Here is a 23417-nt window from a genome sequence, read left to right on the forward strand (position 1 = left end):
AGTTCCCCAAGGTTCTATGCTTGGACCAATTCTGTTCACCTTATATATGCTTCCATTAGGCAATATTATCAGAAAAAAACTTCATAAACTTTCATTGTTATGCTGATGATACTCAATTATATCTATCGATCAAACCAGATGAAACCAACCAGCTCACTAAACTTCAAGCATGTCTTAAGGACATAAAAACCTGGATGACCTGCAACTTCCTGATGTTAAACTCAGACAAAACTGAAGTTATTAGATTAGGCCCTGAACCGCAGCATACAACTAATAAGGGAATCAAGATGGCCACATTTTTCATGATCTTTTTACGTGAATGATTTTTTGATTTTCATGTTGGACCGTCCCTCCACTCCTCTCTCTAATAAATTGTTTTGGTAGCCTCTCTCGTAGCCTTTTTTTCCTTAAATCTCTTCCCTTAATTGGAATTGCCAAAGACAAGTTAACCTACATGGGCTTGTTTATTCCGGTAAAAACTATGCTCTTATTTAATAACATTTTTTGTATCCAGGTAGAGGAACTAAAGAAAAATATACATTTTTGAGGTTTTTGCACTTTCTGTCATAGGGCGTAAAATGCGATGCTCCTCAGGTTCGTTTACTTCATTCAAAAATGTCCAATCAAGTTTTCGCTGTCATTCTTGAAAAAAAGAAGCGTGACAGCAAGGCAGCCAATCGAAACCCCCCATCTTTAACCATGTGACTTTAAAACCCGGAATAACAACAACAGCTCCGATCTTTGATCCCAGTCTCTCAGACATTCCACAAACAGTTGCAGTAATGAAGTCTGCTCTGCTACACGTATCGGTGCCTTTTGTGCTCTGTGTCGCCTGGGCGAACACCAGCCTGTTCGACGAAGTTCAGGTGGACTTGTCGTCTTCCCATTATGCTGAAGAAATGGTTGATTACCTGCCGGGTTTCCTGGCTATGCCATGTAACTGTTTGGTTAACCTGGCTTATATCTACATGGGGCTGTACTGGCTGTTGTGGTTTAGAGGCGTCCAGGAAACGTCGCAGAGCCGGTACATGAGAGAGGTGTTCGCCGTCATGGCTGTCTTGTACGGACCTGTGCAGTGGATACGCCTGGCGCTGCTGCGGCGCGCTCCCGCCGTGCTCGACCAGTGGCTCACCTTACCGATCTTCGCGTGGGTTCCGGTGTGGATCACATTTGTAGAACGCGGGCCAGCGAAGTGGAGCCCGCTGCACGCGGCAGCGCACGAACTGTGCTCTATCCTCAGCTACGGCCTGGCGCTGGCGCACGAGCGGGGGTTCGAGTTGGCGCTGGGGTGTCACGTCGCCCTCGCGGTGTACAAGGGAGTTCGCGTGCAGCTTGCGCACGGGGACATTCGCACGCGGAGATATCTACTGCTGGCGGTGCTGTCATGTGCGGGCTTCGTGGTGCTGAAGCTGCTGGATCACTGGCTCGCTCGGTACCGGCTGTTCCAGCGGCTCACCGGACATTTCTGGTCCAAAGTGTGCGACGTGCTGCAGTTCCATTTCAGCTTCTGTTTCCTGACCACACTGACGCAGAGGGCTCATGGAAAGACAGCAGCACGGCAGGAGTGAGAAACGAGGAGCCCTGATGATCTTCAAGTAGACGCTTTCATACAGAATGTGGTTTGACTCTCAGGCCTGGCAGATGTTGGTTATTACATCACCAACTCAATGGAAAAATATAGCATGCAACAGAACAGAACAAAAAAACGGTAAATGTAAGTATTTCCAGAGTCCTAACATCCCCAAAGACCACATAGCCTGCACAATTTAATGAAAGTGGTGATGTGCAAACCTAATGTTCGATTTGAATCAATATGCAAATGGGGCATTTACTAAAAAGGAAATGCATTCACCCATGTGACCTTCTTCCATTTTCGATAATAAAACATTGTTTTTGTACTAATGGATTCAGATTATCTGACATCATCTGGTAAACCCTCCCACACACTGAAAGGATTAAGATCCAAAAGACATATGTGTTGACTCTGCCTGTTATATAAATGTGTTGACTCTGCCTGTTATATAAATGTGCTGGTCTTAAATGCACTCAAACAAATACTAGTAGTAAATACTCTGGTGCCCAGAGCCATTTTGGCAGTTACGCACATTTACCATAAACCATAATTGTAAATGTTTTGTACTGAATTGAGCTATTTACTTGTGATAAATGAACTTATTTTGTACAAACGCAACTGTTGTTTTGCTTAATATTTTATAATACTGATATTTTTCCGGGTATGTGACCAGGGCTTCGAAACTGCGTTCTGAACTTCAAGTTGGGAAAAAGAATAAAACACTTGACTTGAATGAATAAAATATTTGAAAAATCAAAATAATTAACACAAATTTGGGGTAGGATGTGCACTGAGGGAACATGAACTCTACTATTTCCTAAATCCAGTTGGCAGCCCTGCTTATGAACTGAATTGCTAATGTTACACATGAGATCCTGTAAATCATACATCTGGTTTACCACACTGACCATCTTGTCAGTATAGTGTAGTCATGTTTATAGTAAATCACATCAGGTAGCCAGAAGACAGTAAATTGGGCATGAACAGCAGAGAACAAAATCAAATCTCTTGTACTATATTCATTATTAGTGGCCCACTTAACTTAATTGCTCCGGGGTCGACATTTGAGCTACAGAGCGGGATATAAATAACTGTGGCTATGGTTTATGTTTTGATAAAACTTTAATTGAAATATTTTCAACTTTTAGTTGAGTTATCGCAACAACAACAAAATGTAGCAATTAGAATATGTATTTCTTTACTTTCAACATGCCGAAAAGAAAGAAAAATGAAATGACTTGACTTATATATTATAGGGATAACAAAGTAGGAGAAATAAAAAAAACATGCCAGTAATGACATACTGACCTCAGAGATGTGTCATTTCTGGGGAATAAATGTAGAACACCTCACATGTTTACACGTCATGTCTAGTGATAGAAGTGAGAACAGGCTCTGCCGATGGTTTCCTTCTGGTCCATAGTAGGGCCAGGCCCGCCTCCCGGAAGTTCTGATGGGAGCAGTAAATAAGAGGGTTCAGACTGCAGTCCAGGTATGACATCACTGATGACAGTGTCCTTAACCAATCAGGTGCCGGGGACAAATCCATCCTACCCAGCAGGATGAGCTGATGGAGAGAAAGAAACAAAGTCTATGAGTGGACAAGTATGCGTTCACACTTTGGCATTTACATCTGGTGTACATGCAGATACAAAAGCTCATGTGTTGTTCCATGTGTGCAACTAGTGAGAGAGTCCATGTGTCACCTCAGATGCAACAAAGGGGGTGTAGCAGAGCATGTAGGAGGCCGCCAGCAGAGGACTGACTGTAGACAGATCCGCTTCATGATCACTGAGACAAAGAGTACAAGATGGAGAGAGGAACACAGAATTTATATCCAGTGGTATGACAGGTAATATTGCAGCGAGTGATGAAGAGTGAGCTGTATTTAGCATGCCATTTGACGGTGTAAAAGTAGATATTGCTGAGAGCGAGCTGTACCCAGCATGTCGTTGGCAGTGTAACAGTTAATCCCCTCTCAATACACTACACAGTGTACATAGCGCACTACTAATAAATATGTCCTGTGGATCTCAAGAGCTCGTACTTAACACTGCACTTCCTTGGGCATTACATCGCTAAGTGTGAAATCAATCGGATGAACAGTTGTTGACATAAAGAGAACAGGCAGTCCTTCCATTTTTGTTAGATTGACATAGCATTCCTCTTTTGACTTCTCCTTTCTCAGTGTGCTAATTAAACATCATACAATAGCTATTGCAGTACATTTTATAGGCCTTTCTGTAATAAAACTAGAGGCAATAGAGGCCTTTTGGTAAACCCGCCTCCCCAAACACCAAGGATCAGAGTTGAGTCTCAAAGTCAACGGTGTCAGGTTTGCAATGGCAAATTATTTTCATTATCGATTAGTCTGATGATTATTTTCAGATTACTCAATCAATAGCTTTGTCTTCAAAGTGCCAGAAAATAGTCCCAGGTGACAACTTAAAATTGCTTGTTTTATCCGACCAACTGTCCCAAACACATTCAATTTCAAAATCATATATGACAACAAAAATCATCCAATCCTCACATTTGAGAAGCTGGAACCAGTGTTTGGTATCTTTGACGAAAACTAATTGTGACGAAAGGATTCTTTGACTTTATCCGTGTACATGGAAGTGTAACTTTTGATTGGACATGACCTGACATAAACAACGTCAATGACTATTTTTCAAAGACTAAAAAAATTCTCTGACCAGTTTCCAGCTTATGTGGTGTAACTTGAAATGATCTTTTCTCAGGTATTTCACCTGTTGCAGCTTGAGCAGCAGCCAGTGGCACTCAGTAGAGAGCAGAAGACAATGAGGAGGAAGGGGAGGAAGACACAGATGGAGAAAGCGCAGAGAATATAGACCAACATATCTGAGTAGCTGTTCTCCCAAAAGACAGCGCACAGCATCTCTGCAGGGTCGTACCTGTGTTAGAGAGAGGACATGATGTTGAGTAGAAACAATATGTTGACCATGGAGCACTAAGTGAAAGCATTAAGCAAGCGTCATACCTGATCCAGGCGTAGACAACAGGAACACTCCCAAACACCACCCCTGTCACCCAAGAAGCCAAGCAGGCTGCTACCATGACAACAAAGAGAGGACTTCTTGTGGAGGCCATGCCAATCAGCTGTTGCACACAGAGGACAGCTGTGAAGGAAAACGGACACCCTCAAACTGACTGTTTCAAAGGAATTATGGGACTTTTTCCTACTACAAAGGTATTAACCATCTTTGGTATTAATACAACATTGTTACTTTTCTACCACTGTAGTACTGATGCAAGGACAGTAATCACGACTAGTTCTGCTTGAGTTAAGTGGTTAGATGCATCAGATGCTAGTGTTCGTAAATGCAAGAAAGATTGATGCTGCTTTCAGTTTTAGCTTGATTCAAAAAGAGTGCTGTGTTTTCTGGCCTCTTGTCATCTTTTATTTTGTATTGTTCCATTCAAATCTCAAATCTTCTGGGTGCAAAGTGAACTGGTGGCGTACCTATGCTCCCTATGGAGGAGGTGATGAAGGCGAACTTCAGCAGGCTGACAACCTCACACCACGGTGACCTCTGACCTCTTGTCAGCATGGCCAACAGAGAGCCGGAGATGATAAGGAGGGAGCATCCTTCACAACACAGTGGTTCATTATGAGAAATGATGACTTCCTGCACTGAAATTACATGTCAAACACTGTGACAGATGTGTTATTCTATACTATAACCAAAATACTTTACGAGGTGGGTTTGTAAGATAGTTTGATAAACCAATAATGTCAATTTCAACATTTAATCATGTGATGCACTGGCATTAGTGTCAATGTAAATTGTACCTAAATCTGACATGGTGAGGCTGAAGAAAGGAAGCCAATAACGACAGTAGAACTGACCCCTGCACTGAAAATGAAAGAGAAGAAGATAATTGAATATATGATGATATGACACAAAAATGAGTGATTACACAAAACCAAAACATTACGTTGATTCTGATCATTCTGGTCTTCTGTACTTACAGACATAACTAACATGAATAACATTTCAAACTAATATAAGGAACAACCGTAACACCTTACCATGACTTTGACCAGCAGAACAAGACAGTTTCCCACAACTCCCATGATCATCTCCAGTCCCAACACAGCCACCAGCAGCCACCTCTCTGCCTCTGGCCATGGACGTTCCATGAACACAGTCCCATTAAACCACTCACTCACTGGAAGATAAAGAATACAAAGCATATCAGAGTTTATTATAGAGTAGCCACCAGCATGTAGTTGGGGGAAGTCAGAGCTGCTACTGCTGACTGAGGTTTAATGACATTTTGAATACTTGTTCTAACTGTAATTAGTCACTGGTTGCACATTAAAATAATCACATTTTTAAATGGAAAATTGTGGCTTATACTGTGTCCAAGCTCTCTTCATTCCAGATGTTTGGAGCTGGATCTTTGTCCTCAAGGAGATTCTCCTCTTGTCCCCCTCCCCCTGTGTATGTGTGATTGTTTCTTTTCTCCTGTGTGAATGGTGTGCTTGAGTTTTGCTCTTGTGTTTGTGCAGTCAGGTTCTATCTACTTGGAGACACATGAAGTTGCTCAAAGTCCTTAAAGAACATGTTTTTCATACATTTTTATTTTACTATGTTGGTCAATTCTGTACCCGCAACCTCTATTGCATGTCTGTCCAGTTCAGGGAATTCCTCCTCTGGTGCTCTTTCTGAGGTTTCTTCCATCTTTTCCCAGTTAAAAGATTTTTTAGAGAGTTTGTCCTGATCTGAATCGAGAATCTAAGGACAGAGGGTGTCGTATGTTGTACAGATTGTAAGGCCCCTTGAGGGTAATTTGTGATTTGTGAAATTGGGATATACAGTGGGTACGGAAAGTATTCAGACCCCTTTTAATTTGTCACTCTTTGTTTCATTGCAGCCATTTGCTAAAATCAAAAAAGTTCATTTTATTTCTCATTAATGTACACTCAGCACCCCATCTTGACAGAAAAAAACTGAAATGTAGAAATTTTTGCAAATTTATTAAAAAAGAAAAACTGAAATATCACATGGTCATAAGTATTCAGACCCTTTGCTCAGTATTGAGTAGAAGCACCCTTTTGAGCTAGTACAGCCATGAGTCTTCTTGGGAATGATGCAACAAGTTTTTCACACCTGGATTTGGGGATCCTCTGCCATTCTTCCTTGCAGATCCTCTCCAGTTCCGTCAGGTTGGATGGTGAACAGCCATTTTCAGGTCTCTCCAGAGATGCTCAATTGGGTTTAGGTCAGGGCTCTGGCTGGGCCAGTCAAGAATTGTCACAGAGTTGTTCCGAAGCCACTCCTTTGTTATTTTAGCTGTGTGCTTAGGGTCATTGTCTTGTTGGAAGGTGAACCTTCGGCCCAGTCTGAGGTCCAGAGCACTCTGGAAGAGGTTTTCTTCCAGGATATCTCTGTACTCTGTACTTCATCTTTCCTTCAATTGCAACCAGTCGTCGTGTCCCTGCAGCTGAAAAACACCCCCATAGCATGATGCTGCCACCACCATGTTTCACTGTTGGGATTGTATTGGGCAGGTGATGAGCAGTGCCTGGTTTTCTCCACACATACCGCTTAGAATTAACGCCAAAAAGTTCAATCTTGGTCTCATCAGACCAGAGAATCTTATTTATCATAGTCTGGGAGTCCTTCATGTGTTTTTTGGCAAACTATGCGGGCTTTCATATGTTTTGCACTGAGGAGAGGCTTCCGTCGGGCCACTCTGCCATAAAGCCCCGACTGGTGGAGGGCTGCAGTGATAGTTGACTTTGTGGAACTTTCTCCCATCTCCCTACTGCATCTCTGGAGCTCAGCCACAGTGATCTTTGGGTTCTTCTTTACCTCTCTCACCAAGGCTCTTCTTCCACAATTGCTCAGTTTGGCTGGACGGCCAGGAAGAGTTCTGGTCGTCCCAAACTTCATCCATTTAAGGATTATGGAGGCCACTGTGCTCTTAGGAACCTTGAGTGCTGCAGAAATCCTTTTGTAACCATGGCCAGATCTGTGCCTTGCCACAATTCTGTCTCTGAGCTCCTTGGGCAGTTCCTTCGACCTCATGATTCTCATTTGCTCTGACATGCCCTGTGAGCTGTAAGGTCTTATATAGACAGGTGTGTGCCTTTCCTAATCAAGTCCAATCAGTTTAATTAAACACAGCTGGACTCCAATGAAGGAGTAGAACCATCTCAAGGAGGATCAGAAGAAATGGACAGCATGTGAGTTAAATATGAGTGTCACAGCAAAGGGTCTGAATACTTATGACCATGTGATATTTCAGTTTTTCTTTTTTAATAAATTTGCAAAAATTTCTACATTTCTGTTTTTTTCTGTCAAGATGGGGTGCTATTAATGAGAAATAAAATTAACTTTTTTGATTTTAGCAAATGGCTGCAATGAAACAAAGAGTGAAAAATTTAAAGGGGTCTGAATACTTTCCGTACCTACTGTATACATGTAAATAAAGTTGACTTGACTTGTAAACTCATCACCGTAGTTATAATGTGTTTTTAATCTTTTACGTTCAATCTTTTGAATGTTTGACTTGCTGTGATTTGATCGCTGAAGGCTGAGGTATTTAATGTCACCTGGATTCATGTCGTGGCTGTGTGTGATTTAATGTCTTCCATTCTCATGTCAGAAACAATAGCATAAATAGCATAAGTGACGGAAGACAACTTTAATAACTAGTCCTGCAACAACAGTTAGATTGCATGAACTAAATGACTTGATACTGCAAAGAACAACTGAAAATAACAAGGACTGGGTATTAGACACAATATAACTGACAATGCAAATGGGAAGTGTGAACAAATATAAATCACTGCATAGTCCAAATATGTGCAAATAACAGCAGAGGAACAACACAAGATCAACTAATTGGAGAAACTGACAACTAAAATACATATGCACTGTAAATATGCAGTTCAAAATACTGTTGGTTGGACAATGAACTCTTTAGAAAAATATAGAACATAATAAGTTAACATATTCAACAGCATATATGAACAAAGACAGCTAGTGTCTGAAATTACAACTTATGTACAGGAAGTGTGCATATTGAATACATTTTTTAATGTCTTTCCCTATACAGCTATCTATACTGTATAGTGTGTACTGAGATGATTTTACAATTATACCCAGAACACAAAGAGAAAGCTACTGGCGAATGGTGTGTACAACACTAAAACATTACGTGTCTTAGTTGTCACCGGTGCAGTATGCTCCGTGAGATGGTCAATTACATCACCTAATGATATCCAACCCATTACCGTATCTTACAGCTCTCATGTGTTCATACAGATAAAGATCGTTTACCTTTGCATAGGGCCAGACACAGTGTTAAATCTCAGTCTGACAGTATTTTCTATTTGATAGAGAAAAGGATACACTTACTTTTACGTTGAGCCGTCAGTCCACAGCCTTCAACAATAGGTGTTTGTACCGTAGAGCTCAAATGCAAGTGTCATCAAAACCATTTTTAATTAAAATTCACATGCTCCATTTAACTCAACTAGAATTGCTCTGACGCACGTTGTGTGTGTGCCTGTAATTCAGCTTCTACTGCTACAAACTACTTCTGTCATTATCCTGTAGGTGATGATAATAACAGCAAGGAAAATAAGCTTCTATTAGGAATCAGATGCAAATAATGTGTCGAAAACATATGCTTTTAAACTGTAGCAGGAACATGGAGTTACTGTATTTCTCTCTTATTAAAGCACCTGTGCAGTTGTATATTAAGTTCTGCCAGAATTACAACCATTAATACTTTCTGCTGCTATCACTGCTTGCATCTAACAGTCACTGTGCAGGTTTACACAGATCACCTTTTAATAAGTACAATGTTTATTTTTAAATAATAATGAATAAACCCCCAGATAAACCCAGTTAACCCCAGTTAACCCACAAACCCTGATACAAATCTGTGTCTTCAGTTAAGCTATGGGGAGAAGAAGTAGACATTTTTATGGAAGGTTTGAATTGTTGCATGTTGCTATGCTTATTTAAAATATATATATATTGACTTTGGATTTGCAGTAATCTGGATTTAATAGTTTTCGGTTTGGCTATTGTGAGGAGCTTTGTCAAATCCCAGCCTGTATAGGCCTGGAACGATATTCTTATACTGTTCTTTACGGTTGTGACAGGATGGCAGACAGGGAGACAGATGGTGACAGCAACAGCAGAGAGTTTAGTGAGGAAGAATGAAACTATAGTGATGAGAGGAGGGAGAGTTAGTGGGAAGAGGTGGTGAGTGGAAGATGATTAATTAAGGCGACTAGCCAAGAAGAAAGAGAAAGGACGCAAGTCAGGTGGAACAGAGAGTTTGTTTATTTGTTTATTAAGATCTCTATTAGCTTTAGCATTGTGATGATAAATAAATGATATATTTGTAAATATGACAATGGATATGGATAGATCCCTGTTTGCAGATGAAAGGTCTCTGTGGAAAAGAGGGAGAAATGTAGCACATATAATTAAGAAAAAACAAGATGGGATTTGTCAAGTTGAAATGTGGGGGACAAAATGGAGATTTAAATTTTCAGTGGAGAACACCAAAAGTTATGTTCTTCACAAGAAAGAATCTCAGGACTGGTAATAATCTGAAATTATAAGGAAATAACCTTAACTGATATGGAGAGAGAGAGGGCATATTAAAAGTGTGGAGGATAAGTGTAAATAAAATTGATAAATGTCATGAGATGTCTTGCAGGAGTGGAGTGGGTAGTTGGGTTAGATATGCATGTAGCTCTATTCAGATCAAGGCTAGATTATGGAAGTATTGTGTGTGGATCATCAGCTAGATCTGAGTTTGAGGTTAAATAGACTCTGCCTTTGAGAGTGTGTTTCGGGGCAGTGAGAGCTTTGCCATTGTACGTATAACAAAATAGAACAGGAGTTGTGAGAAATTGTGAAGGAAATAGGAAATCAGAATCAGAATCAGAAACTGTTTATTATCAAGTATGTACGTTACACACATACAAGGAATTTGGCTAGGTGAATAATGTGCAACAGTAAAACCCAGTGCAATAGTATAAGACATAATTATAAAATTGAAAATAGGAAAGTTTACAATAAAATACGGTAAGCAAACAAACAAATAAGAGTAAGTTAAAACATGTATGTTATGCAAGTGAAAAGTCTTTATTAAAAGAGAAAGGATGTGCAAGGGTGTGTAACGGTAGGAAATTGTCCTGGGGATGTAAGAGTCAGAGTCAGTGGGGGTCCTAGGTTTTGTTGATGAGCCCAACTGCAGATGGGAAAAAACTGTTCATGTGGCGTTAGGTCTTGGTCCTCATGGACCGCAGCCTCCTGCCAGATGGAAGGGACTCAAACAGTGTCCAGGGTGTGAGGTGTCGGCTACAATCCTTCTTGCTCGCCTCAGGCACCTGGAGGCGAACAAGTCCTGGAGGGACGGCAGATTGCAGCCAATCACCCTCTCAGCAGAGTGAATGATACGCTGCAGCCTGCCCTTGTCCTTGGCAGTGGCTGCAGCGTACCAAACTGTGATGGAGGAGCAGAGGATGGACTCAATGATGGCTGTGTAGAAGTGCACCATCATTGTCTTTGGCAGGTTGAACTTCTGCAGCTGCCTCAGGAAGTACATCCTCTGCTGAGCCTTCTTGGTGATGGAGCTGATGTTCAGCTCCCACTTGATGTCCTGGACTATGGTGGAGCCCAGGAAGCGGAAGGACTCCAAAATAGGAGGTATAATGAGGAGATTAAGAATGGGAAACAATAATCTAAACAGCACACTTCACATTATAGGGAAATATCCAACCAGTCTTCATGGCAGAAGATCATCTTCCCGAGGAGAACTCGACTGGTGAGGAAAATCTGACATACCGGACACTGTCGGAGTAAACTCAATCCAAAATATGGCAGTAATTAAATACCAATGACGCAAACTGTCGTTATTAAACCCCAAAGAAGAAGAAGAGGAGGAGGTCCATGACGCCATGACGTTGGGGAACTTCCTGTACACGCAAGGTCCGTTCCGCATATCGTCCGCTGTTCTGGTTTAGAAGGCCAAATAGCGACTTTTCGGTGAGTTTAAAATAATTTAAATTCATATAATCTTATTTCTTACAAGGATAATTTTGTCACATTAAATTGTTAATTTATTATTTTTTATATCTGACCTGAGGAACAGAATAGCCCTTAAATCCCCTCAAGCGACCTTTCTGCAAAAGTCCTTGACAGCATCTTATGTTCTGGTACTTGGCTACTGATCAATGCTTAGATGTTAGCCTTTACTTTACACAAACTAAACCAACGACCATTTCTTGTGCACTGTGAAGTTGAGTTGTCACAATGGTATTTTGTGTGTGTTTTGCAAGGTGCTGTTGGCTAACGTTAGCTAAACAATGTCATGCTAGCGGAGTACGTTAGCGAGAATTGCTAGCGTTAACGTTACATCAGGGTAAGCTTAGGTCAAGAAGTCCTGTTTTACGTTAATAGTTAAAATCAAAGTTCGATTGCTGTGCCTCACTATTAGAGTTCGTAATAGTGAGTGGGATAAGGCTAACGTTGACAGCTGTGAAACCGCACAGCTAACGTTTATGTCGGTATTCAGCGATAGTTGTTTTGGGTGTGAAGCGGGTTTAACTTCACAACCTAGCTAACGTTACAGTTCCATGAACAGTTAGCAATAGGGCTCGCAATATCATCGGATAGTATTTGTCAGAATCTACCTTGCGTCATTTAGCTTATGGCAGACAACTGCGAGTATCGAATGACTGTTTACTATGTAGAGACCCATTTTAGCTGCAAATAATAAATGATGCAGCCGTTATTTGTGAATAGTTCCCTCATGGTTTCTTGTCTGGTTCCAGCTTCAAAGACGTGATGGCTGCAACGTTGCGTTTACTTTCCTCCGTATCAAAGCCAGGTAAGATTTCTCAGCCAAAGGAACAGTTGCACTTTCAAACACTAGTAATTACAGTGCAACTGATATGATAGTAGTTAAACATTTTGTTTTATAAAATAAGTATATCATTTGGAAATGACACAACATAGTGTTAAGATCTCAAATCACATAGGTTTGTCAATAGGAGCCATGTCAGATTACACAACTAGATCTGCCTGCTCTCAGCAGAAGACCAAACACAAGAAGATGTGTCTTTGTCATAGTAAGATGTTGTTAAGCACACTTCAGGTACCTGTGTGTACTATCCTTCAGTTGTATAGTCAATGGGATGTAGTATCTTAATGATAATGCACTTTATCTTTCCTTTCAGGCACCTTTTTGCCCAGCCAGATTCTAGTGAGGTCCTTCAGTGTGTCCACACAAAGGGAAGGATTCAGTAAGTGCCACAACAACACACAAAGGCAGCTCGATGTGTTGTATTGGAAGTACATACCCAATATTGTCTGTTATGATGAGCTATCAATAAATGATAGATGCAGCATTTGGTCAGAAAGACCCTATCGGGCCCTTTTTCCTCCACTGTCCACTTTGCTTTGGCAGCAGAAACGGTCTTGCAATACTTTGAACTTTTCTAACTATAATAGCTATTCATAATAGTGTGTTCATTGTGAGGCACAAAAACTCGATACTAGTGAACATGTTGAAAAAGTCATACAGTATGTATTTAAAAAGACTTAAAATAATTCCTACACTTAAAACTCGATACTAGTGAACATGTTGAAAAAGTCATACAGTATGTATTTAAAAAGACTTAAAATAATTCCTACACTTATTTCCAGCCTGGGCCTTAAATTTAAAGTTAATCTCCTGTCAAAACCCTGCTTGTCATCTTCTGGAGTTTGACACTAGAAGGCTGCATCTGCTTATTTGGAAAATGTTCTCTGTCCTCACCTCAAATGTAAGTTTAACACCTGGATATATCTGCAGGATTTATGACTTGAAACTTGTTTGATGCCAATCAGACTGACTCTGAGAATGTAGGAGACATCCTGTGTCCAGCACAATTTAAGATATGAACAAACAATATTTACACACTCATCTAGGGTGTGTAAATATTGTAGGGAGGAGTTTTTTCTAAAATGATGAACTAATCTAAAGAATTGTTGTTGTATTTTTCCAATTATCATAAAAAAAAAATGCAGAACAGGAATTGATTTCTATTTTAATTATAACTGAATATTGTTTCTAGAGCAGCAACAGAAGAGTCTCAGTCAGAAACTTACAAAAATTTGCCAAAAAGATATACAGACAGAAATGAAAGCAAAACATTGTAGAGAACTCTCACCATAGTTTCCTTCCTATTCATTCAGCTAAGGTGCCTTAGGCGCTGCACTGACTTTTTTGTTTTAATGGTAGGAGTCACTTTTTGCTAATTTAGCACATATCCTATAATCTGTAATATAAGTTGCTTCACTTGGTCTTGGCCTCAGTTTAGTATGTAATACTGGGGTTCCGATGTGTTTTTGAAGGAGAAGCCTCAGCACCTTTGAAACATGCTCACAGTCGGAGTAAAAGGGAAGGAACACAGTCTTCTATGTGGTGTGTTCATGTGCTGCTGGGAAACTTAGACATTCAAAACTCATGTCAGCTGCTGAAAAGCTTTGCATTCATGGGATATATACTTTAGGGAAATGAAACCTGTCTATAAACAAACATTATCAATATGGTTTCGGACACATCCTCTCCAGCAAAGGCAGATTTGTCCATAGGTCATAAACGCCACACAGCACTGCATTTCGTTGCACAACCCTGTTGTACAATGACGATAATGAATAATGAACCCTGAAACCTTGTAAGTGCTCAGTCACACCAGAGAGTGGGACATTGAATTAGGGGGTTCTTTAAGCTTTGTGACGTACAGAAGTGACTGCTTTCATTCTCAGTGTCCAGCAGACATTACACGGTAAACATACGGTAGTTAATTCAACCCGTCCTGTTTTACTTTCTGCTGTTCACACATCTAAACTCAAAGTAGGATGCCCACAAGCATAGAACCTTGCAGGTATGTTTAGCATTGACAATGTCATTCATATATTGAGCTATATTTTGTGCAGTTCCTAACAGTGTAGGTCATTTCCTGAGTAATGTGTTTCCATGCTATTTGAAGTCCTGAAACCTGTTTTTGCCGAAGAGAATTTTGAAGCAGTTGACCGACAATCACGTCAACGCTGTCAATATTGATTACTATAGGTTGGTAATGAAAATCTGCATGTCTTTTCCTCTGCAAGTGAATCCACCAATTATGAAGATTCCATTAAATGGTATACATCAGGGAGATGTCTTACATATTACCCAATTACAACGCAGCCTGACAACACAAAGCTTGAAGAAAAGACTTGGAAAGATTGATGAAAGTGATTTCATCTTTTGTGATATATGCTCTTAAATGTTACGCTTTCACACATAAATGGTCATCTGTTTAATCCCCTCACAGTTTACACTAACAACTCTCAACACCAGCTCACTGACCTGTTTGTGTTTGTGTGTGCAGAGTATGTGAATGCCCAAGAGATCCCCACAGACATGAAGTCCATCACAGACCGAGCTGCTCAGACGCTGCTGTGGACAGAGCTCTTCAGAGGTCAGCCGAATGTCACACTTGTACATAACAGTGCATTTTACTGCATGTGAGACTATTCAATTGTGAGTTTTTCCCTTTAACAAACAACTAATCTTGCATTTATCTTCCTTTTTACTAGTAGTCATGCCAAAAATAATGAATGCAACCTGAATTCTACCCCATAAGGGTTTGTGACTGCTGAGATATTTGTTTATTCTGTGCCTTTTGTTTCTAGGTTTCATTTATCACGATGTGTTGCAGTGCTTCATAAGGAGGTTATTGCAGGAACACAGGAAATCTCCACCACTGGAGGTGGACTGACTGCTGGAAAATAATCTTTGTCCATGTGCTTTGTATGCATCAGTTAAAGAGATATGTTCTTTTTTCTCATTCAAACATCAATGCTTGTGTTGGGATGTCAGGTCTGGGCATGACAATGAGCTACCTGTTCAGAGAGCCCGCCACCATCAACTACCCATTTGAGAAGGGGCCACTGTCACCTCGCTTCAGAGGAGAACACGCACTGCGCAGGTGAGGGCGACCACTCAGTGGGCTGTGGGTTGTATACATTTTGAAAATAACTTTCATGCTTTGAGATGTCGGTCAAATTGATTTAAAAATGATAAGATGCTCAGACGTTAGATTGTGAATAACTATTCACACAGGGATTATTTGTTTTTCACAATGATGGACTCCGCATTTGACAACACTTATCATTTTAGGAAAAGTCAAATTCATTGCATTCTCCTTTTGCAATACGGAACAGTGCTCTCTAATTCTGAGTGATTGAGTCATTGTAGAGACTAACCAAAGAGGTGTCAAGAGGAGACGGTAATGAAATAATCATGATTTACAGATTTAGCATGCTAAAAATAAAATGCTCTCTAATCGCTGAAAAACAGTCCCACACTCGACCCATTAATGACAAAATTAACTGGAATTTGAAATGCTATGCTGTTGGCCTGAGACTGATGGAAAGCTGCAGAGATTTACCAGCTTCTGAAACCCCTTCCCTCAAACCTTTCCACTGTCAGATTAGAGGGAGCTGTACCTATAACCACTTTGGATTTCAGACAACACGTCATGTGAACCAAATAGTTTTTCTTAAAAAGGAACGAACAAATGGGTGTAGAATAGGTGGTGTTCAAGAGACGCTTCTGAAAAATGTTTTTAAAAACTTTGTTCTGACACTACAAATAAAAGTATTAAATAAGTACATTTTGTTACTTATAGGTGTTTGAGACAGCGAGCGGTGGCTGCCGACGTCTCCCTTTTTAACTTAACACTATTGTCTAAATAAAGGCTAATCATAATAGAGCTGAAATACTGATTTATAACTGAATAATAACTTTGTCTTTTGCTTAAAGTAAATGTCTTATCTCTTAATTTTCTTCTCAGCGTAAACCAGAATGCTACATTTTAAAGCTCATATTTAACATAGAATCCCCCCCCCCCCCCCCCCCCCCCCCCCGACAGGGTTTCGTGTTTCAGTGCTTGTCACCTTTTTTTACCTCTTATGAGATTGCAGGTATGACTATAACAGTGCCAAGGGGTGGAAGGACGGCTGCAGCTCTCGTGAACTCAACTTCATCAACTTGCCATCGCGGCTCACAGTGTAACCAATTGCAACAACATAAACTAAAGAAAGGGAATTAATACAGGGGGCGGATTTTATGAGTAGTCCTCTTCACCAGAGAGCGATCTGTGAGCAACGTCAGCTACAGAGTCCGATCGTGAACAGTAAATTTAACTTATCAAATCCTTGGAATGGTAGCCATGACAAAGTGCAAATGGAATGGTAAATGGACTGTACTTGTATTTCTCTTTTCTAGTCTTCCGAACACTCAAAGCTCTTTAACACTACATGTCATATTTTACCCATTCATACACTGATGACAGGGCTACCTGCCCATCAGGACTAACTAACTAGTCATACACCCAACTTGGGGTTAAGTGTCTTGCTTAAGGACACATCGTCATGTACTAGCGGAGCCGGGGATCGAACCACCGATCCTCTGATTGAAGGACGACCCTGCTCTACCACTGAGCCACAGTCGCATTAAGCGCATTTATTGCCCTTGGAAGAAAGGAAAATTCTTCCAAGGGTGGGTGGTCAGAAGTCAGATCGACCATGCTTTCTGCAAATCTTGTCTCTCATGGATATCTGCTAAAGAAAGCTGCTGTGTGCCAATTACATTGCTGGCTATTATATCAATGTTGAACAAAGGTTTTTTGTATGTAGAAGGGGCAGCCTAATGTCTGCAGTACACAGTCTCTCTGACAGTGATGTGCTTACACCGCTGCTGGAGGACATTGGCTGGTTAACTTATCTTTCCAATCCAGCTTCTATGATTAATGTGCCAAATCAGAACTCATCTGTGTCCGCATATTTCTGTTCACCCTTGACAGTTGAGTTTCACCTGCCTGATCGGATAGTGATCAGTTATATTTCATGGTTAAATGAGTGCCTGTAGAGCGGTGGATAACACTTTTTCATTCTCTAGAAATTCTTCACAATAAAAGTCCCCCATTATTTTTGCTGCTTACTCTTCCTCCCTGCTGTTTTATTAAACTTGTTTTATTTAGGAGTAGCTGCTAACAAAGCTTTGCTAATTCAAGGATAAACATTTTGCAAGCGTCTTTGAATTTCTCCAGATGAATTACTTCTGGAGTCCTTGGTGCAGTATCAGCGCTCTAGTTTCTTGTGATGTTTCACCAGGTACCCTTCAGGAGAGGAGCGCTGCATCGCCTGCAAGCTGTGCGAAGCTATCTGCCCTGCTCAGGTATTCACACACAAACATACTAGACGTGGCTTGATTGCATCATGTTTGCCTTTTAATATGATCAAGACAAAACTACTTTGGCTATATGTATGTTTAAACCATAAGCAACTGTCTTTACTGCGAAGTAACACATACAATGCATGGTTAATATGCATTTCATCTCTGGTGTGAATAAATATAGCCATTTATAGTCGATCTCAATACCAAATCAGAGAAAAGTCTGAGATGGAGCTCTGTCTGTGTCTCTCTTCATCTCCAACAATGTGTGTATCCAGGCCATCACAATCGAAGCAGAGACTCGTGCTGACGGCAGCAGGAGGACGACTCGCTACGACATCGACATGACCAAATGCATCTACTGTGGCTTCTGTCAGGAGGCGTGTCCTGTGGACGCCATCGTAGAGGTTCGTGTATGATCACTTTTTGTTTCAACATAGTCTTGCATTTTATCCACCAAATGTGATACTAATGGTTCCCCAGCAGATGTCGTCATTTTGACTTCTCAAACACTTTTGCAGAATTGCCTGGTCCGTGCTTCTTTTAGAATTGAATGGTGTTTTTTGGTGGAAGTGAAGGTCTGACCACCAACAGGGAATGCAAATACTCACCAGACATGAATGTTGTGAAAACGTAGTTGGCTGTATTGAATGGAATATGGAAATGCAAATGAGATGTTGTTTTCCAACCCATTACCTGTAGCTTGTGCAGTGCCAACATTTAGTTCCCAAACAGAACAGTGGAACCAATGCAGAATCTAATGATAATGGCTACATTTTAAGTCACAACTTGTTAGGGTCAGAGAAAAGGCCAAATAAAAAAACAGCGCATTGGTAACCTGAAAGCTCCATCGTCTGTCCGTGTTGAATGTGATGATCCTCAGCTTTGCTTCTGTCCTCTCCTCTCTTCCTTTTAATCCTGCTCTTACCCATGATCCTTTTCTTCTCTCTTATGTTCCCCTCGCCATCCTCTCTCTTATCTTCTTTCTTCAGGGTCCTAACTTTGAGTTTTCCACTGAAACACACGAAGAACTGCTCTACAACAAGGAGAAGCTCCTCAATAACGGAGACAAGTGGGAGGCAGAGATAGCTGCCAACATACAAGCTGATTACCTCTACAGATAGACACCACACACACAGTGTACAGTTAGCACATGCAAGAATAACCTCTGACACACGCATACGTCCATACTGTACATACTGTAAGAAGACATACTCAGCTGTGGATGTGCTTCAGGGTGGGATTTGGATTTGTTGATGCATCTTTTATTTTAAATCAAACATCACCAACACATTTCCTCTGCTTTCAGTGTCATCCCCTTCCGATATGATGAATATACTTTGATATGTTTCTGATTTTACCATGTCACTGTTTGGATTACATATTTATTGAAGAATGATGGCTGTCTGTGTGATTAGTGTACAGCAGTCCAGCTGCCTCAGCATGCTCCAGTCAGTGATCATCCAGTCATCCATGTGGTTGCACTGTCACACGAGACTAAAAAGCACGGAGACTGAGTCATGCTGTGGCTGTATCGTTGCTGTTCACTGATTGCAGATAGAATAATTCTGATGACCCACACCAGTATACATGGATTATTGTTAATATCTTGGATGTCAATGCAGAGTTTTATGGTCTTTGTACTCTTTCCACTCTGACTCAAGAAATAAAATTTTGGGAGAAACCCTGTGTGGATTGTGAAAGTTCCATCTTGACTTTCATCTCAAGGTCACCAAGCTACAGACTCCATGGTGAAGACTGTGACCCCTGTGTTTGAAAGCTCTTGAAAAAGTTAGTAAGTGGACCTTGAGTTCAGAGGGATGTTTTGTTTTGTCTGAATTGGATACATCAAGGATTATCATAAAGGGGAAGATGCCCACCCACATGCATTGTAAAGCGTCAATATTGTATAACCTTTCAAATTGAATCTTATATTCTGTTTTTAGATTTATTTTGTAACATCTTCCTCTTGGGACTACAGATGAAAAATAGCCTTTTGGCTAACTCTGGCGCATTTACAGAAATGTTTTTATCAATGTGCACTGTCCCTTATCAAATAAACCAATAAATAAAAAAATAACATGCAATTCAGCCGTGACCATTAAAGGTCAATGAAGTTAATGTGTGTTTACAATTTTGCACAACAGATATTAGGGTAACTTGGTCAAATTTTCCTTAATGCTTTTAAGATTCTGTACATTTGACAAATATTGACTAAAGTATTAGGAGATTCATGTGGAGAACTTATTAGTTTTGAAAAAATATTAAATACATTTTTGAAATATTTATAGCAGCAGTTTTGGGTAAAACGCCCTGGAAAACATCCCTTTCCACAATTATGTTTCTATGCAGGTCTGATTTTTGTGCCATGTGTAAAAAATGATCTCTGAAATAGTAAGATATTATATTTCCATTAAAGGACAGGAAATATACTGAAGTGCTACTAGTTAAAACCTTACTGATGAAATAGTTTGGTAATTAACTTAGTTTTCTTTTCACATTTAATCGTTTACATTCCTCCAAACTGGGTCTGATTATGAGTGATCATACTGTTGATACTGACATTATATAAGCCACTGATCACATCTCAGTAGGTAGATGGGGTTATTAAGGGAGCATCTTCCCCCATCGTATCCATACTTTTGCATGCTAGTGTCATATAACACATCTTATCTTTCAACATTATGAATATTAACATATCAAAATGAACACAGCATGCTTCCTATTGATCAATTCCTGTTAATTATACTGGAATGCATTTAGGCCTTTTAGCAGCTTTCTGTCAGTATTCTAGAACAGCATGATATCATGTGGAGCAGTCACAGACTTTCTGCTGGATTCTTCTCTGAGAAAAGAACGGTGGAGGAAATAAGGAATTCTGAAAGCCACATTTAAAAACTAAAATGACATGGACTGCCCACAACAATAACCTGGAAAAAGAAGGCAAACAAAAAATAAATCACCTCAAAGCACTCTGCAAAAGCACTCTTTTACTTCATATTATCATTATGCTTTAGCCTACTTTAATTCAAACCATATCCACCCTGACGGCTGCTCAGTTCTGTTGACACTTTTCAGTTCTATTTATTTTACTTAATTGTGTATTAATAAAACTACATAATTGAGTAAATTAGCCCAGGTTCATGTTACCTCCCAAGTGGGCTCCTGAGCTATCCTCCAGGCCTATAAAGTAACGGACAGACCTGAAGCTGTAAAGCAGAAAACGAGTTATCAGTGAAGATAAAGTATAAAATAAATGTACTTTGGGTTATGATACCAATGGGGAGTTTCTTTAGCGCGGATAGCGCTGTAGAGATGGCTGTGGCTACAAGACTAGCTGAAGAGAGAGAAGGTATCTGTTCCAATCTGTGTTCTTGGTTTGTGTGTGGTTATCAGTTATAGCACTACGGGTTGTAACCTGCTTGTAAGGGTTAGGCTAGCCCATTGGTCAGGGCATAGGACCTGAATAAATCCGGTTACCGGTACCTCGGTCAATGCTGTACAGGGGTCTGCAGTGGGATCGTGCCAAAGGACACCTGAAATGGGGACTTAGGAGGGATTGAATCATCGATCTTCACTTTTCTAGTCTTCCAACCACTCAAAGCGCTTCAACACTATCGCCCATTCTCACACTGATGGGGCTTCTTCCATTTTGGATTTAATCCTATAAACACACTGGGGGGTACATCTCAAGTCTCTTATTTGTCATTACCTCGTTTCCTCTCTCCTCGCATGGTTTCCTTTCATCTCTCCATGCATCCCTGGTGGGAGGGTCTAAGACGCAATGAAAAGACAAGTGAGGGAAACGAGGATGCAATTAAGGGACTTGGGACGTACCCACAGAGGTTTTCATCAATCACAAGCAGTCCTTGCTCATCAGTTGTAAACACATCTCACTGTAGGATCCTAAAAACAGTTAGGCACAATATCTGTGAAAAGGTAGAGATTCAAGTAGGGGACATGGGACTTTGGTGTAGCGTTGTTGCTGGTAGAAGATTTAATAAATAATAATTAATTAATATCAAGATATGTAATGATTATAACTAATTCAATTATGACTTATAAACCCATAAATTAGTACAAACGAATGATGGCACTCAGTTTATGCCATAAGCCACCATTAGTCTAACAAACAGTATTTAACAGAAGATTCAATTTTGGAAAAAATGGGAAAACTTTGAAATTTGATATTAACCAATTAAATCTTAATCTCAGGGTTGCTACAGAGTTCTTCTCAAGGTTTACAGGGACCTAATATTTAATATACACAAAAAGCAATGCTCAATTCTAAATTAAATATTTATTGGACTTACTACATAACTAAACTACTCAACAGAAAATAAATGAATAAACAATAAAATTAACTAAATGAAAGGAATGAATAAAGAATAGGATGAAGAGGACTAACTAACCCTAACCCAAATATCTACAGTAGATGAGGAAACTATGACAAGTATGAAGAAACAAATAGAGAACTTTATTCACGAGTTATTATATAATGTTTATAAACAGTCAGACTTAGATAACAGAGGGAATCTAATTCATGCTCTGAAATCAAGTCAAAAACAAATTCAAGAGAAATTTATTAAATGTATAAAAAACCATGAAGGTGATACTTTTTACTGTGAAAAGGAAAAAAGGGAAGTAATCAGAAATCTGTGTGTCAATGCATATAAGAGAATAGACATAGATGTAGGCTGTGTCAATATTCTGTTGGAAACAATGCCTTCATACAGCGATTTAAACTTCACTCATCTTGAGTGGTAATGAGGACAGACGGGTAACAAGGACAGACGGGTAACGAGGACAGACAGGTAACAAGGACAGACGGGTAACGAGGACAGACGGGTAACGAGGACAGACGGGTAACAAGGACAGACGGGTAACAAGGACGGACAGGTAACAAGGACAGACGGGTAACGATGACAGACGGGTAATGGGTAATGAGGACAGACAGGTAATGAGGACAGACGGGTAATGAGGACAGACGGGTAGCTAGGAATGCACACACCAGGTTTCAGGAGGCTAGCACATAATTTGGCCGATGTAAAAATGTTCTTAAAATCTCAGAAATTGGTCCCAGATACTCCAAATTTTGGACACACATTGTGGGCTTGGCCTACAATGACAGCCCGTTGCGAAATCCCCTCCACAGCATTTAGAAAAACAAATTTTCATGTTTCCTACATTTTTTAAACGTATTTCCCATCTGTCAGAAAATGTCCCAATTGGAACTTATGCCAGTCTTTTAGTTATTTTTCCATACTTTAAAGTAAGATGTAGGAATGAAACCTTTTCAAATTCAATGAGAGGTTAATGGAGATGAGATGACTACAATTTGGAGGTTGTAGCTCCCAGCTAAGCTAAGCTTTTGTTACGGTAAATTAATGGAAAAAGATACCCAACTGGCAATCTTTCAAGTGCTAATAACTTCTAAGAAAATGATTTAATCTGCCAGAATTTCGTATCAAACATTCACTTTGATGACGTGATTCAGCATATTCAGCGAGAAGTCTGCAGACCCTTTGGAAAGCTATCTTTCCTCAGGAACATTGTATTGAATTAAATC

At 40.1% G+C, this 23417-nt stretch overlaps 3 protein-coding genes across 4 annotated transcripts; 2 read left to right on the forward strand and 1 right to left on the reverse strand.

Moving 5' to 3' along the window:
- Nucleotides 1–692: 692 nt before the first annotated feature.
- On the forward strand, nt 693–2191 carry tmem187 (transmembrane protein 187). Its single transcript, XM_076091102.1, has one exon. The coding sequence runs from the start codon at nt 783–785 to the stop codon at nt 1566–1568; it is 786 nt and encodes a 261-aa protein (XP_075947217.1). The 5' UTR covers nt 693–782; the 3' UTR covers nt 1569–2191.
- Nucleotides 2192–2792: 601 nt separating this feature from the next.
- Nucleotides 2793–6285, reverse strand: LOC142950079 (uncharacterized). Its single transcript, XM_076091979.1, has 8 exons — nt 6213–6285; nt 5631–5770; nt 5391–5454; nt 5061–5186; nt 4578–4716; nt 4327–4491; nt 3280–3364; nt 2793–3140 (listed from the first exon to the last, which is right to left on the reverse strand). The coding sequence occupies exons 1-8, from the start codon at nt 6283–6285 to the stop codon at nt 2931–2933; spliced, it is 1002 nt and encodes a 333-aa protein (XP_075948094.1). The 3' UTR covers nt 2793–2930.
- A 5232-nt stretch (nt 6286–11517) lies between these two features.
- Nucleotides 11518–19537, forward strand: ndufs8a (NADH:ubiquinone oxidoreductase core subunit S8a). 2 transcript variants are annotated; one of them, XM_076091103.1, is made up of 9 exons: nt 11518–11625; nt 12414–12469; nt 12819–12884; nt 15000–15089; nt 15491–15599; nt 16597–16683; nt 17788–17851; nt 18127–18255; nt 18841–19537. In XM_076091103.1, the coding sequence occupies exons 2-9, from the start codon at nt 12427–12429 to the stop codon at nt 18970–18972; spliced, it is 720 nt and encodes a 239-aa protein (XP_075947218.1). In that variant the 5' UTR covers nt 11518–11625; nt 12414–12426; the 3' UTR covers nt 18973–19537. The 2 variants fall into 2 exon arrangements, with proteins under 2 accessions (XP_075947218.1, XP_075947219.1); XM_076091104.1 differs by lacking the exon at nt 16597–16683 and having other exon boundaries at nt 11521–11625.
- The last annotated feature ends 3880 nt before the right edge of the window (nt 19538–23417 follow it).

Source organism: Anarhichas minor, unplaced genomic scaffold, assembly GCF_050575085.1.
Source record: "Anarhichas minor isolate MPS153535 unplaced genomic scaffold, ASM5057508v1 ptg000014l, whole genome shotgun sequence".
In the NCBI taxonomy this organism is placed as follows: Eukaryota; Metazoa; Chordata; class Actinopteri; order Perciformes; family Anarhichadidae; genus Anarhichas; species Anarhichas minor.

Excerpts from the sequence above, each read along its gene's own strand:
- tmem187 (XM_076091102.1), top strand. The coding sequence starts at position 783 with ATGAAGTCTGCTCTGCTACACGTATCGGTGCCTTTTGTGCTCTGTGTC.
- LOC142950079 (XM_076091979.1), bottom strand. The coding sequence starts at position 6,285 with ATGGAAGAAACCTCAGAAAGAGCACCAGAGGAGGAATTCCCTGAACTG. Across the intron at positions 5,771-6,212 it reads ACATGCAATAGAGGTTGCGG|TGAGTGAGTGGTTTAATGGG; the intron begins GTACAGAATTGA and ends TTTATCTTCCAG. Across the intron at positions 5,187-5,390 it reads CCTCACCATGTCAGATTTAG|GATGCTCCCTCCTTATCATC; the intron begins GTACAATTTACA and ends TGTGTTGTGAAG.
- ndufs8a (XM_076091103.1), top strand. The coding sequence starts at position 12,427 with ATGGCTGCAACGTTGCGTTTACTTTCCTCCGTATCAAAGCCAG. Across the intron at positions 12,885-14,999 it reads CACACAAAGGGAAGGATTCA|AGTATGTGAATGCCCAAGAG; the intron begins GTAAGTGCCACA and ends TTGTGTGTGCAG. Across the intron at positions 17,852-18,126 it reads AAGCTATCTGCCCTGCTCAG|GCCATCACAATCGAAGCAGA; the intron begins GTATTCACACAC and ends GTGTGTATCCAG.